Genomic DNA, 13,017 nt, shown 5'->3' with positions numbered 1-13,017 from the left:
AGACAGTAGCCAGGGGTTTTTGGTGGCCTTCACTAAGGTCCGATGTCAAGAATTTTGTTTCTGCTTGTGGTGTGTTCCCGTTACAAAAGCTCGGCTAACCGGCCGGCTGGGGAACTCATACCTTTACCGGTTCCTGATAGGCCATGGACTCATCTTTCCATGGATTTTATTACCGGCCTTCCACCTTCCTGGGGCAATACCGTGATCTGGGTGGTGGTGGATAGGTTTTCTAAACAGGCCGATTTCATTCCCTTGGCAGCGTTACCCTCAGCAGAAACATTGTCAAGGATGTTTGTGCAGCACGTGGTCCGATTGCATGGGGTACCCCTGAATGTTGTGTCTGACAGAGGTGTGCAGTTTGTGGCCAAATTTTGGAGGGCGTTCTGTATGAAATTGGGCATCTCACTCTCCTTCTCAATGGCATATCACCCAGAGAGTAATGGTCAGACAGAACGCACCAATCAATCCCTGGAACAAATCTCCGCCAGACAGGAGGATTGGTGTGATGCGTTACCGTTGGCGGAATTCGCTTTTAACAACCGGGTGAGTCAGTCCACCAACATGTCCCCATTCCTGATTAACTATGGGTTCAATCCGCATTTTGGGGAGTTTTCAGGGGTGGATTCCGGTTGTCCTGGGGTAGAGGGGTCCGTTCAACGGTTAAAAAGCCTCTGGGCTGAAGTCCAGCGTAATATCTCTGGGGCCCAGGGGAGGTACAAGTATTTTGCTGACAAAAAGAGAGCCTCGGGAGACATGTTTCAGGTGGGAGAGAAGGTTTGGTTTTCCACACGTAACATCAACTTGAAGGTACCATCAGCTAAATTGGGACCAAAGTTCATTGGTCCGTACGAGATTATGGAGATAGTCAACCCAGTGGCATATAGGTTGCGCCTCCCCGCCTCCTTAAAAATATCCAATGTGTTCCATAAATCTCTGTTGAAATCCATAGGGTCTGTCAAAGAGGACTCCGAGCCTGTTGTTCCTCCAGTGCTGGTGGAGGGTCAGTTGGAGTATGAGGTAGGACATATTGTGGACTCTCGGCGGGTGCGCCGCTCTTTGCAGTACCTGGTCCACTGGAAGGGATATGGACCAGAGGAGCGCTCATGGGTCCCTGCTCGCTCTGTACATGCAGATCGCCTGGTTCGGGCTTTCCATGCCAAGTACTTGGGGAAGCCTGGGGGTCCAGAGGCCCCCCGTTGAGAGAGTGGTACTGTCATGATCAAAGTGCAGGTTTTTGAGCTGCACGTCAGGGGTTAATGTCTGGAGCTCAGTGCAGGTTTTGACCTGCACACCTGGGGTTAATGATTGTGGCCTCTTTTTGGTTCCGGGAGAGCTTCTTATACCCCTGGGAAGCTCCAATCCCTGTCAGTTATACTTTTGCCTTTGGCCGAGTGTGGTGACCTCTGTGTGCCTGTGCCTGTTTGTTGTTATAGCTTGTTTATATGCTTCTGACCCGGTTCTGTTTCCCGTTGTGAGTTGCCTGTTGATTCTGTACTTCGCTACCCTCCCTGTGTATGACTCATTGCCTGTGATCTGACTACTCTCTGCTCGCCCCTCTTGTACCTTGGAGCTATGTCTGTGTATGACTCATTGGCTACGTCCTGACTATCCTCCCTGTCTATGCCCCTTGGTATCTTTGTCTCGCAGTTACCCTGCTAGGAGTTCTCTTGCAGCTCCTAGCTCTCTGGAGTTTAGGCCACGCCCCCAGCAGTCACGTGCTTCAGGTCCTGCTGTTCTGAAGTACGCACCTACTCGGCTGCTGCCCGCTCCACAGGTATCTTTGAGCACAGTTCACTTTACTCAGGATACACGCACTGTCTCAGTGAGCAAGTACAGTGCGGTGTTCCTGACACAATCATTTCAGAGTTTAACATAATAAGAAAGTTGGTGATACATGAAAGCTGAAGGAGGTAATTACAATGTACTGTATATACTTATTAAAGAGGTTCAGCGACCCTGTAAATAGAAAAATTCTTACATACAAGCATAAAATAATAATAATTTTTGCTTGCCAAGAAAATGAGATTGTGAAATAATATGGAGTAAATTTTCTAAAATTCTAAATATGAATATAAACTCGGGAAATTGTTTTTCTAACATACAGTATGGTTATTGAATCACAACCTATAAAAAATGGTGTCGGGTTTGCTGGACTTTTTTTATCACCCATTTCAAACACAGTAGTTTTACATATCGAAGTACGGTATATGCAATTTACTGGTAATTTGTCCTGCTAAACCGGCTCTCATAGTACTACAAAAAGTTATGGCTATGTATGTTTTTCCATAAAAAAGTAGTAAAACTAGACATATTTGGTATTGCTCAATTTACATAAAGCACTAAGGCCTTTGTCACTCCACGGATATATTACGCTTATTGTAAATGCTATATATTTTAGGATCTCAGTAAGTTGATTCCGAAATCTGTGGTTGGGAGTTTGTCCAATGATTCAAGTAATGTTGTCCAGTTGATTACAGAAGCTTATCAGGTAAGAAGTCTACATATTAAAATGGCTTAAAACTGAGAAACTTTGAGGGTAAATTTGTCTGATTTCAACTAAATGGTTTCCCAATGGCTTTATGTTTGTGTAAAAATTTCTGATACTCGCTGTAAATCTCAAATTGAAATTAAACTGCCATAAACTAACACTAATTTAGGTCTCAATTAGACCCTTGCTCTATCCATATTTTTAATGACTAGAACATGTGCCAATTATAATCTATGGCGCTCTTCACATTTCCATGTTTTTTGTAGACCGTGTGTTCCACAAATAAAAATCGAGACCCATGTCCATTTTTGATCCGAGTTTCGGATCAAAACGACCAACTTGAGTCTATGGGTCAATGAAAAATCACTGAGCGCACAAATTGCCATCCACGTGCTGTCCAGTTTTAACACTGTAGTGGATAAAACTAGTTTTGCAATTTTTTTAAAAAAATTTCATATAAAAAAATCACTAATGGTAAAAACTACCACATTGACAAAAATGTGATGAATATCTGATCCAAAACATTTTTTTATTGTGTACGGAAAAATTACTGACGTCTGAGTGATAAAAGTAAAAAAGATAATAAGGTAGATAAAGTAAGCTAAATGCGCCAGAATTAGGGTAAATGATCATGATTTGTTTGGTGAAAATGGGCACTACACTCAAAATGGGCCATAGTTTGGCATTAAAAAATTAGTGTCAATAAGGTATAGACTGGGGTCCATGTTTTCCCCGTCCCCAAGAACCAAATAGGATATTACACTGGATGAACGAAAGGAAGATTTACTACAAGTCAAATATTTCTAATGATACCTGTGGCCTGCTGGGGTAAGTGCTCCGTACACCTCTTAACAGTATCGGTGTCTTGAAAACGCCAATTCTGTTAACAACATAGCATACAAGGCAGTCCATGACCAGACAAGCCCTTCTGGCATTTGCCAGAATTGCCAGATGGCCAGTCCGGTCCTAGTCTCAATTTAATCAATCTAGAGGTAGTATAATGTTAGACAAATGTCTAAAAATGTATCATGGCACATGTAATCTAGTTGTAAGCTGATCAAATTTAAAAAAGTATTAATAAATCTACCACAAAAATTTATAGCAGGGCTTCCTAATCATTCTCTATTGGCTTGCCAGAGCATGAGTATCACAGAATTGTATTTTCTCAGAAGTTAATACAGTTTGACATATTGTGAGGTAAGACACAAGTTCAGCAAAAGCTGTGATAAAAAATGTTGTTTTGAAATTGGGACACCTCCCTTGGTAAAAAAAAAAAGTTGGTGGTTACAAACCTAACCACTGAGGTCATAGAGACAATGTAGAAATGTTGTTTGCAGTAGAAAAAGCAAGTGGTGAAATGTGCTTAGTATATTTAAAAACCAGCACAGCCGTGACTCACAGATCGGATGAGTTTACCATGTAAATGTATTAATATGATGATATTATAAAATAAGCTAATAAAAATGAAATACAGCCAAGGATCAATTTATTACTGACCTTTAGATCGCTTCTTACTTGCTCTTAGGCCAGTCTCACACGGCCGCCGGGGAAGAAGCGCTACAGTAAGCGCTGTTCCCCGGCAGCTGGTGCTGAACGCGGCTGTCATTCTTCTCTCCTGCTCTGCCGGCAACAGCGAGCAGGAGAGAATGAATGAAAACCCGACGTGGGGTCCCCCTCTGTTTGTGAACCAACCCCGCAAAACTCACAGCTGGGGGCTGCTATTTTCAGGCTGGTAATGGGCCGCTGACATGTGCAGAGACACATTCATTTTAATGTGTCTACGTGTGTCAGTGTCTCCAGTACGTGACTAAACGGTCACTACACGTACCGGAGCTACTGACGCTTGAAACCGGCATTACGTGAAGGTCAGGTGCAGATGACCATTTTCTATACATCGGAGAAAATCGGTCCGATTACGCTAATCACACTCTGATCAGAGTCTTATATGAGTTTGATCAGAGTGTGCTCTTATTTTTTCTGAGCTGGTGAGAAAAAAGAAAAAAAATTTCTGCCTCTTCTATAATGTAAGTTCGTGAAAGTCGGACCGCATGACTAAGGTCATCTGAATGCAGTCTGATGTTTTCCACAGACCCATAGACATGAATGGCAGTCATGCATGCTGCGATTTTTTTTCCCCTAGACTGAGTTCAACATGTGCACAACCCCATAGAATGACACGGGGTCGAGTGCTATCCGTCAAAACGACGGATAGTACTCATCCAAGTAATATGTCCATCTGCACGAGTCCTTACAGGGTTTGTTGGGGGCTGAGATAATAAAGACTTATCCTCAAGATAGATCCCAACCAATTTTATATTAAGCCCTTCATGACGGAGCACTTTTTTGTTCTTGCGTTTCTGTTTTTCGCTCCCCTTCTTCCCAGAGCCATAACTTTTTTATTTTTCCGTCAATATTGCCGTGTGATGGCTGGTTTTGTGTAGGACAAGTTGTACTTTTGAACGATGTCATTGGTTTTACCATATCGTGTACTCAAAAACAGGAAAAAAGTTCCAAGTGCGATGAAAATGCAAAAAAAGTGCAATTCCACAACTGTTTTTTGGATTTTTTTTTTACCATGTTCACCAAATGCTAAAACTGACCTGCCACTATGATTCTCCAGGTCATTATGAGTCCATAGACACCAAACATGTTTAGGTTCTTTTTTAAGTTGTGCAAAAAAAATCTAAAGTTAAAAAAAGCATCATTTTCTGAGACCTGTAGCGTCTCCATTTCTTGTGATCTCGGATTAGGTGAGGGCTCATTTTTTGCGTGCCAAGCTGATGTTTTTAATGATAACACTTTGGCGCAGATACAATCTTTTGATCGCCTGTTATTGCATTTTAATGCAATGCTGCGGCGACTCAAAAAAATGTAATTGTAGGATTTTTACTTTTTTCCCATTATGCCGTTTAGCGATCTGGTTAATTTTTTTTATATTGATAGATCGGGCGATTCTGAACGCGGTGATACCAAATGTGTATGTTTGACTATGTTTATTGTTCTATTTTTGATTTAAACTGTTATTTTTAAAAATAAATTTTTAGTGTTTTTAAAAACATTTTTTTTTAACTTTTGGCATGCTTCAATAGTCTCCATGGGAGACTAGAAGCTGCCATATCCCGATTGGCTCTGCTACATACAGGCGATGATCAGATCGCCTGTATGTAGCAGAAATGCTCTCTTGCTATGAGCGCTGACCATCGGGCGGCACTCATAACAATCCGGCAGAGACAACCATAGAGGTCTGCAGGAGACCTCTGGTTGTCATGCCGACCCATTGGTGACCGACGATCACATGATATAATTTGCACTATTTGTTTTTTCAAGTGATTCTATCTAATAATTTAAATGGAAAGTTAGAATGTGAAACAACAAGGGTTGTGTGCCTGCATATAATAGCAAAGAATTAGAAAAAGTACAGTTTTACATTCTTTAAAGAAAATAGGCACACAATTGCAATCTTTAAAAGAACTAATAATCTTTAGCTTTAGCCATGATCAAAATAGACGATATTAGGGACCTTTGGTGCCTAGATAAGGGGGGGGGAATAAATGAAAATAAAAAGTGGTACAGTTGAGGGGTCAATATAAAGAGGTGTCATGTTTTGAGGATTTAACACATTTCCAATTTGAAGCCATACTGTCCTATCTAATTTGATAGGACTAAGTGATATCTTTACTGTATATTTGCAGGTTCTATTTGTTTTCTAAAAAAAATGTTCATCATTGATGGTATTCATGGGGACTTCCAGCGTATTGCAAAGTAGGTGGTGTTTGCTGATAAATTATGGCATAGTACTATATGCATCTCCAGAAATGAGTTTAAACCCAATCTTAGAAGGCCTAAAGCTGACCACATATACAGCAGTTGGCTGAACAATGCTTAGGCAGATCGTTCTTCTTATAACCATCTCAGCCATCCCTCTCATACACAGTAGCGCTAAATTATCTGGGTGAGTGCTGCTGTATTCTCTATGAGAAAGCCGACGGACAACATCTTCTGGTGAACAATGTGCGTTTTTGCAGCATTAGTCTAATGTGTATGGGGGGCTTAACTCTGGTGTTCGATTCTGGGTGAGGTGAAACAAAAAAACTGTTAGCTTGGCTGGTCTGAGCCGGAATCTCCAGGAGTGGACCCTCTGGGCCGTGGCACCAAGTGGCCCCGGGCGAGCTGCCAGGTGGAACCGACCCCTATACAGGGACCATTAGGAGCAGGCCCAGGGTTCGAGTACCACGGGAGCCGGTACTGAGAGGGGCGGCGCAGGATGGACTCGAGTAGGACTGTGGGACTGAAGTGTAGATGACAGAACAGAGCTGGAACACAGGAGACAGGAATAAAGGAGGACAGAAGGACTGGAGCAGGATGGAACTGGAACACCAGAGGCAGGACTGGAGTAGGACGGCAGGACTGGGAATACTGCAGAGAACACGGAAGACAGGCTGCGAGGCTGCTGCAGGAAAAACTGAGGACGGCGCCGAGAGGCTGCAGAGAGCACAGGAGGAAGCAGGGCCCAGTGTGCAAGGTAACACAATGATCAGACGCCTCCCTCAGGGGGAAGCGGCCTGATATGGCCCCGTCTGGTCTGCCATTGGTCCGAAGGTGCTTCCGGGTCAGGGCACAGCCAGAGCACAAGGAGAAGGGAGGCGCGGCCGTGGCCTATGGCACATGAGCATTGCATGCAGAGATGGCGTCGGCCGCGAGCCCGTCAGAGGTGACCGCCATGGCCATCAGGTGGCGAGAGGCTGCGGCGTGGGATCGGAGGCCGAGTGAGTATGCAGAGATGGCATGGGATCGGAGGCCAGGTGAGTATGTCAGAGCAGTGTAACAGTACCCCCTCCCCTAAGCTGCCCACCCCGGAGATTAGCAAGAAATCTCTTGAGGATACGGGGAGCATTGATATTCTCCCGAGATTCCCAGGATCTCTCCTCAGGACCAAAGCCCTTCCAATCAACAGGAAAGAATGTCCTACCTCTAACCATCTTCATAGCAAGAATGTCCTGCACTTGAAAGACATCATCGGCACCCACCGGCTGAGGACCAGGATCAGGTAAGGAATGGAAGCGATTCAGCACCACAGGTTTCAGGAAAGAGACGTGGAAGGTGTTCGGGACCTGGAGCGAAGCAGGCAACCTCAATTTGCAGGCGACCTCGTTGATACGTACAAAAATTACAAACGGACCGATGTAGCGTGGTCCCAACTTGTAGGAGGGCAGTTTCAACCAGATGAATTTGGAGGAGAGCCAGACTTTGTCCCCGACACGATACGGTGGAGGATCCAATCTTCTTTTGTTGGCATAATTCTTCATCTGATCAGCGGACCTCTTGAGTGACGTATTGGTCTCGGCCCAAATCTTGGAAAATTCAAAGGACAAGGCATTGGCCGCGGGTACCTCGGAGGAAGGGGTTATCGGAAGGGGAACACCAGGATGTCTGCCAAAGACAATGAAGAATGGAGACTTGGCCGAGGACTCGCCAGCATGGTTGTTATAAGCGAACTCTGCCCAGGGGAGTAAGTCAACCCAATCGTTCTGGTGGGCGTTGGAGAAATGACATAGGTACCCAATCAACATCTGGTTGGTACGCTCTACCTGTCCGTTGGACTGTGGATGGTAGGCCGAGGACAAGTCGAGGGAAACGTTCATGAGCTTACAAAGTGATCACCAGAACTTGGAGGTAAACTGAACCCCTCGGTCAGACACGATGCATTGAGGTAGTCCATGAAGTCTGAAGATCTGGTGAATGAAAACTTTGGCCAGCTCCGGCGCCAAGGGAAGACCAGGCAGAGGGACTAAGTGAGCCATCTTGGAAAAATGATCCACCGCCACCAAAATGACTGTGCAGCTCGAAGAGCAGGATAGGTCGGTGATGAAATCCATGGTGATGTTTTCCCAAGGGACCGCAGGGACGGGCAACGGAAGCAACAAGCCAGACGGAGGTCTTCGTGGCACTTTGTTTTTAGCACAGGATGGACAAGAAGCCACAAACTCGAGTACATCTTGGCGAAGCGTGGGCCACCAGTAGTGACGCGTGATAAGGTCAAGGCAGGGTCTTCTTAGTTCCGGCATGGCCGGCCAGTTTGGAGGAGTGCCCCCATAGGAGGACTTTTCGCTTGAGGTTCTCAGGCACAAGTGTCTTGCCTGGAGGAGGAGCAAGCCAGTTCACTGAGCCATTGTGATGATCCTAGTGGGATCAATGATATGTGAAGGTTCCTGCGTGGTTCGTGTGGCTGGAAGACCCTGGACAGGGCGTCGGCTTTGGTATTCTTGTTGCCAGGACGGAAACGGAGCTCAAAGTCAAATCGGGCAAAAAATAAGGACCATCTGGCCTGATGAGGGTTGAGTCTCTGGGCAGACTGGAGATAGGCCAGATTCTTGTGGTCCGAGAAGATGACAAAGGGATGGACAGCTCCTTCCAGGAGGTGACGCCATTACTCCAGGGCCAGCTTGATGGCCAGGAGTTCCCGGTCGTCGATCGAGTAGTTTCACTCAGATGGAGAAAAGGGATTTGAGAAGAAGCCACAAGGGTGCAAGCGACCGGAGGCGGATCTCTGGTACAATACTGCCCCGGCACCTGTCGAGGAAGCGTCCACCTCGAATACAAAAGGTCGATTGCTCTCAGGGCGATGCAGAACCGGAGCCGTGGAGAAAGCCTGTTTTAGGGTCAGAAAGGCCTCTTCTGCCTCAGGAGTCCAATCTTTGGGGGTAGTCCCTTTACCGGTGAGAGCAGAAATAGGTCTTGTGATCGCGGAGAAGTGGGAGACGAATTGCCGGTAATAATTTGCGAATCCGAGAAAGCGTTGTATCGCCCTTACTCCAACGGGGCGAGGCCATTTGAGAATGGCAGACAACTTCTCAGGATACATCCTTAGTCCAGCGTCAGAGATAATGTATCCCAGAAACGGCAGAGAGGTCTGATCGAGAGACATTTCTCTATCTTCGCATACAGGCGGTTCTACCGAAGACGTTGTAGCACCAGGCGGACACTCTTTCTGTGGGACGAGAGGTCCGGCAAGAAGACGAGGATGTCATCTAAGTACACGACCACACAGGATTACAAGAGATCCCGGAAGATCTCATTGACAAACTCTTGAAACACCGCAGGAGCATTGCAGAGACCAAAGGGCATGACCAGGTACTCGTAATGGCCGTCTCGAGTGTTGAAAGCGGTCTTCCACTCGTCACCTGCACGGATACGGACCAGAATATAGGCTCCTCTGAGGTCCAACTTGGAGAAGACCCGAGCCCCTCTGAGACGGTCAAACAGCTCCGGAATGAGTGGAAGAGGGTACCTGTCCTTGACGGTAATCTTAGCCCCTACAGTCAATGCACAGCCGTAGAGTTCCGTCCTTCTTTTTGACGAAGAAGAACCCGGCTCCCATGGGCGAAGAGGGTTTCTGTATAAAGCCTTTGGCGAGGTTCTCTCGGATGTACTCGGACATGGCGGTGGTCTCTGCGGGAGACAGGGGGTAGATTCTGCCCCTTGGAGGGGTTGAACCGGGAACAAGTTCAATTGGGCAGTCAAACGGCCGGTGTGGAGGAAGGACCTCCACTTCCTTCTTATCAAAAACATTGGCGTAGGAGCTGTAGGCTGGAGGAAGACCCGGAAGGTCTGGAGGTGACCGAGGAATGGCCGCCAGGCGGACAGGAGTCAGACAGCGAGCTTGGCACGGGTGCCCCCAGCGGAGTATCTCCCCAGAAGACTAGTTGAGAACAGGCTGATGAGTTCTTAACCATGGAAGACCGAGTAGAATGGCGTGAGAGCTTAGGCAAAACGTAAAAGGCTATCTTCTCTCGGTGTAAGGCTCCGACTTGCAACTCCACTTCTTCAGTGACCAAGGTGACGGTCACCTGTAGCGGTTTGCCATCCACTGCGGCAATCTGGATAGGGCTAGATAGAGTAACCACGGGAATTTGGTATTTGTCCACCTCTTCAGGTCGAATGAAGTTACCTGCCGAGCCCGAATCCACATAGGCCACCTCGGAACCACGTCTCTCCCCTGAAACCAAAAGCACAGAAATTGTAAGAGGTTGAGAGGGATCATCATCACCTAGGGAGGCCTCTCTTACCTGACCTAGGTGGAGAAGTTTCCCTGTCTCTTAGGACAGGTGCGGACTTAGTGTGATGAATCACCGCAATAGAGGCACAGACCTTGTACCCGCCTCTCTCTCTGATGCAACTCGGCCAACTTTAGGCTATCTATCTGCATGGATTCGACCGAGGAGGGAGAAGAGGACCCGGCCGCATGGGGACTGGCAGAACGGGTGAAAAGGGGAACTGGCCTGGTGGACCTCCTGTCTCTCGCTGACTCCCGAGCGTGCTCCTGGAAGCGTAGATCAATGCAGGTAGCCAGCGAGATAAAGTCCTCTAAAGTGGACGGGGTATCTTGACCTGCGAGTTCATCTTTTATTCTGCCTGAAAGACCGCGCCAGAATGCCCCTACCAAAGCTGCGTTATTCCAGCCGAGCTTGGAGGAGATAGTGCGAAAGCGAATAGCGTACTGTCCGACCGTGAGAGAACCCTGATGTAAGTTAAAGAGTGACTCAGTGAGAGAGGCTAACCTGCCCGGCTCATCGAAGGCTCTGCAAAAAGTATCCAGGAAAACCGGGAGACTCGAGACTACAGGGTCGTCACGTTCCTAGAGGGGATTCAACCAAGACAGGGCCTCCCCCTCCAGATGGGACATGATGAAGGCCACCTTGGCCCGGTCAGAGGGATATTGCTGCGGCAACCATTCAAAGTGGAGGCTACACTGATTTAAGAACCCCCTACAGAGCTTGGGATCCCCGGTGAAGCGAGGCGGTTTGGCGAGGCGGGGCGTCGGGAGAGCTGTAGACGCGGAGGGAGGAGTCAGGGCTGCGGTGGCAGCCTGGAGGGCCGACAAGCAACTGTCAAAGGAGGCCATGTAAGACAAAATGTGGGCTTGAGTATCTTTCTGAGTAGCAGCAGTAGTACCGGCATAGTCCATGGCCTGATCGTACTGTTAGCGTGGCTCGTCTGAGCCGGAATCTCCAGGAGTGGACCCTCTGGGCCGTGGCACCGAGGGGCCCTGGGCGAGCTGCCAGTTGGAACCGACCCCTATACAGGGACCATTAGGAGCAGGCCCAGGGGTTTGAGTACCACGGTAGCCAGTACCGAGAGGGGCGGCTCAGAATGGACTGGAGTAGGACTGTGGGACTGAAGTGTAGATGACAGAACAGAGTTGGAACACAGGAGACAGGAATGGAGTAAGACTATAGACTGGAACGTGGAGGAACTGACGTGTAGATGACAGGGCAGAGTTGGAACACAGGAACCAGGAATAAAGGAGGACGGAAGGACAGGAGCAGGATGGAACTGGAACACCGGAGGCAGGACTGGAGTAGGATGGCAGGACCGGAGCAGGATGGAACAGGAACACCGGCGGCAGGATTGGAGTAGGACGGCAGGACTGGAGCAGGATGGAACAGGAACACCGAAGGCAGAACTGGAGTAGGACGGCAGGACTGGAGCAGGATGGAACAGGAACACCGGAGGCAGGACTGGAGTAGGACGGGACTGGGAATACTGCAGAGAACATGGAAGACAGGCTGTGAGGCTGCTGCAGGAAACACTGAGGACGGCAACGAGAGGCTGCAGAGAGCACAGGAGGAAGCAGGGCCCAGTGTGCAAGGTAACACAATGATCAGGCGCCTCCCTCATGGGGAAGTGGCCTGATATGGCCTCGTCTGGTCTGCCATTGGTCTGAAGGTGCTTCCGGGTCAGGGCACAGCCGTAGCACAAGAAGGAGAAGGGAGGCGCGGCCTATGGCGCATTGCATGCAGAGATGGTAAGCCCGTCAGAGGTGACCGTCGTGGCTGTCGGGTCGCGAGAGGCTGCGGCGTGGGATCGGAGGCCGGGTGAGTATGTCGGAGCAGTGTAACAGAATTAGGCTGGGGTCACACCCTATCACAGTGATCAAAATAAAAAATAGTAAATAAACCCCCCCCTTTATCACCCCCTTAGATAGGGAATAATAATAAAATTAAAAAAAAGTATTTATTTTCATTTTTCCTTTATGGTTAGGGTTAGAATTAGGGTTGGAACTAGGGGTATGGTTAGGGTTGGAATTATGGTTAGGGTTGGAATTAGGGTTAGGGTTGGAATTAGGGTTAAGGTTGGAATTAGGGTTAGGGTGTGTTGGGGTTAGGTTTGGGATTAGGGTTAGGCTTGTGGTTAGGGTTATGGTTAGGGTTGGGATTAGGGTTAGGGGTGTGTTGGGGTTAGGCTTATGGTTGGGATTAGGGTTAGGGGTGTGTTGGGGTTAGGGTCGGAGTTAGAATTGAGGGGTTTCCACTGTTTAGGCGCATCAGGGGCTCTCCAAATGCGCCATGGCGCCACCATTGATTCCAGCCAATTTTGAGCTCAAAAAGTCAAACGGTGCTCCCTCCCTTCCGAGCCCCTACGTGTGCCCAAACAGTGGTTTACCCAGCATATAGGGCATCAGCGTACTAAGAAAAAATTGCATAACAACTTTGGGGGTCTAATTTCTCCTGTTACCATTGGGAAAATAA

At 47.7% G+C, this 13,017-nt stretch overlaps 1 protein-coding gene across 3 annotated transcripts in view; it reads left to right on the top strand.

The window, feature by feature from the left end:
* ITGB2 (integrin subunit beta 2) overlaps window positions 1-13,017 on the top strand; it is a 192,872-nt gene that overhangs the window by 132,406 nt on the left and 47,449 nt on the right. For all 3 annotated transcript variants that reach the window (XM_073551574.1, XM_073551575.1, XM_073551573.1), the window contains exon 9: window positions 2,399-2,488. In XM_073551574.1, coding sequence (XP_073407675.1) covers window positions 2,399-2,488 — 90 coding nt within the window. The remainder of the gene's footprint in view (window positions 1-2,398; window positions 2,489-13,017) is intronic.

The sequence above is a fragment of the Dendrobates tinctorius genome, unplaced genomic scaffold, assembly GCF_039654945.1.
Source record: "Dendrobates tinctorius isolate UK_male_01 unplaced genomic scaffold, ASM3965494v1 ptg000177l, whole genome shotgun sequence".
In the NCBI taxonomy this organism is placed as follows: domain Eukaryota; kingdom Metazoa; phylum Chordata; class Amphibia; order Anura; family Dendrobatidae; genus Dendrobates; species Dendrobates tinctorius.
Note: the sequence above shows the minus strand (reverse complement) of the source record. Positions and strands in the feature narration are given on the sequence as shown.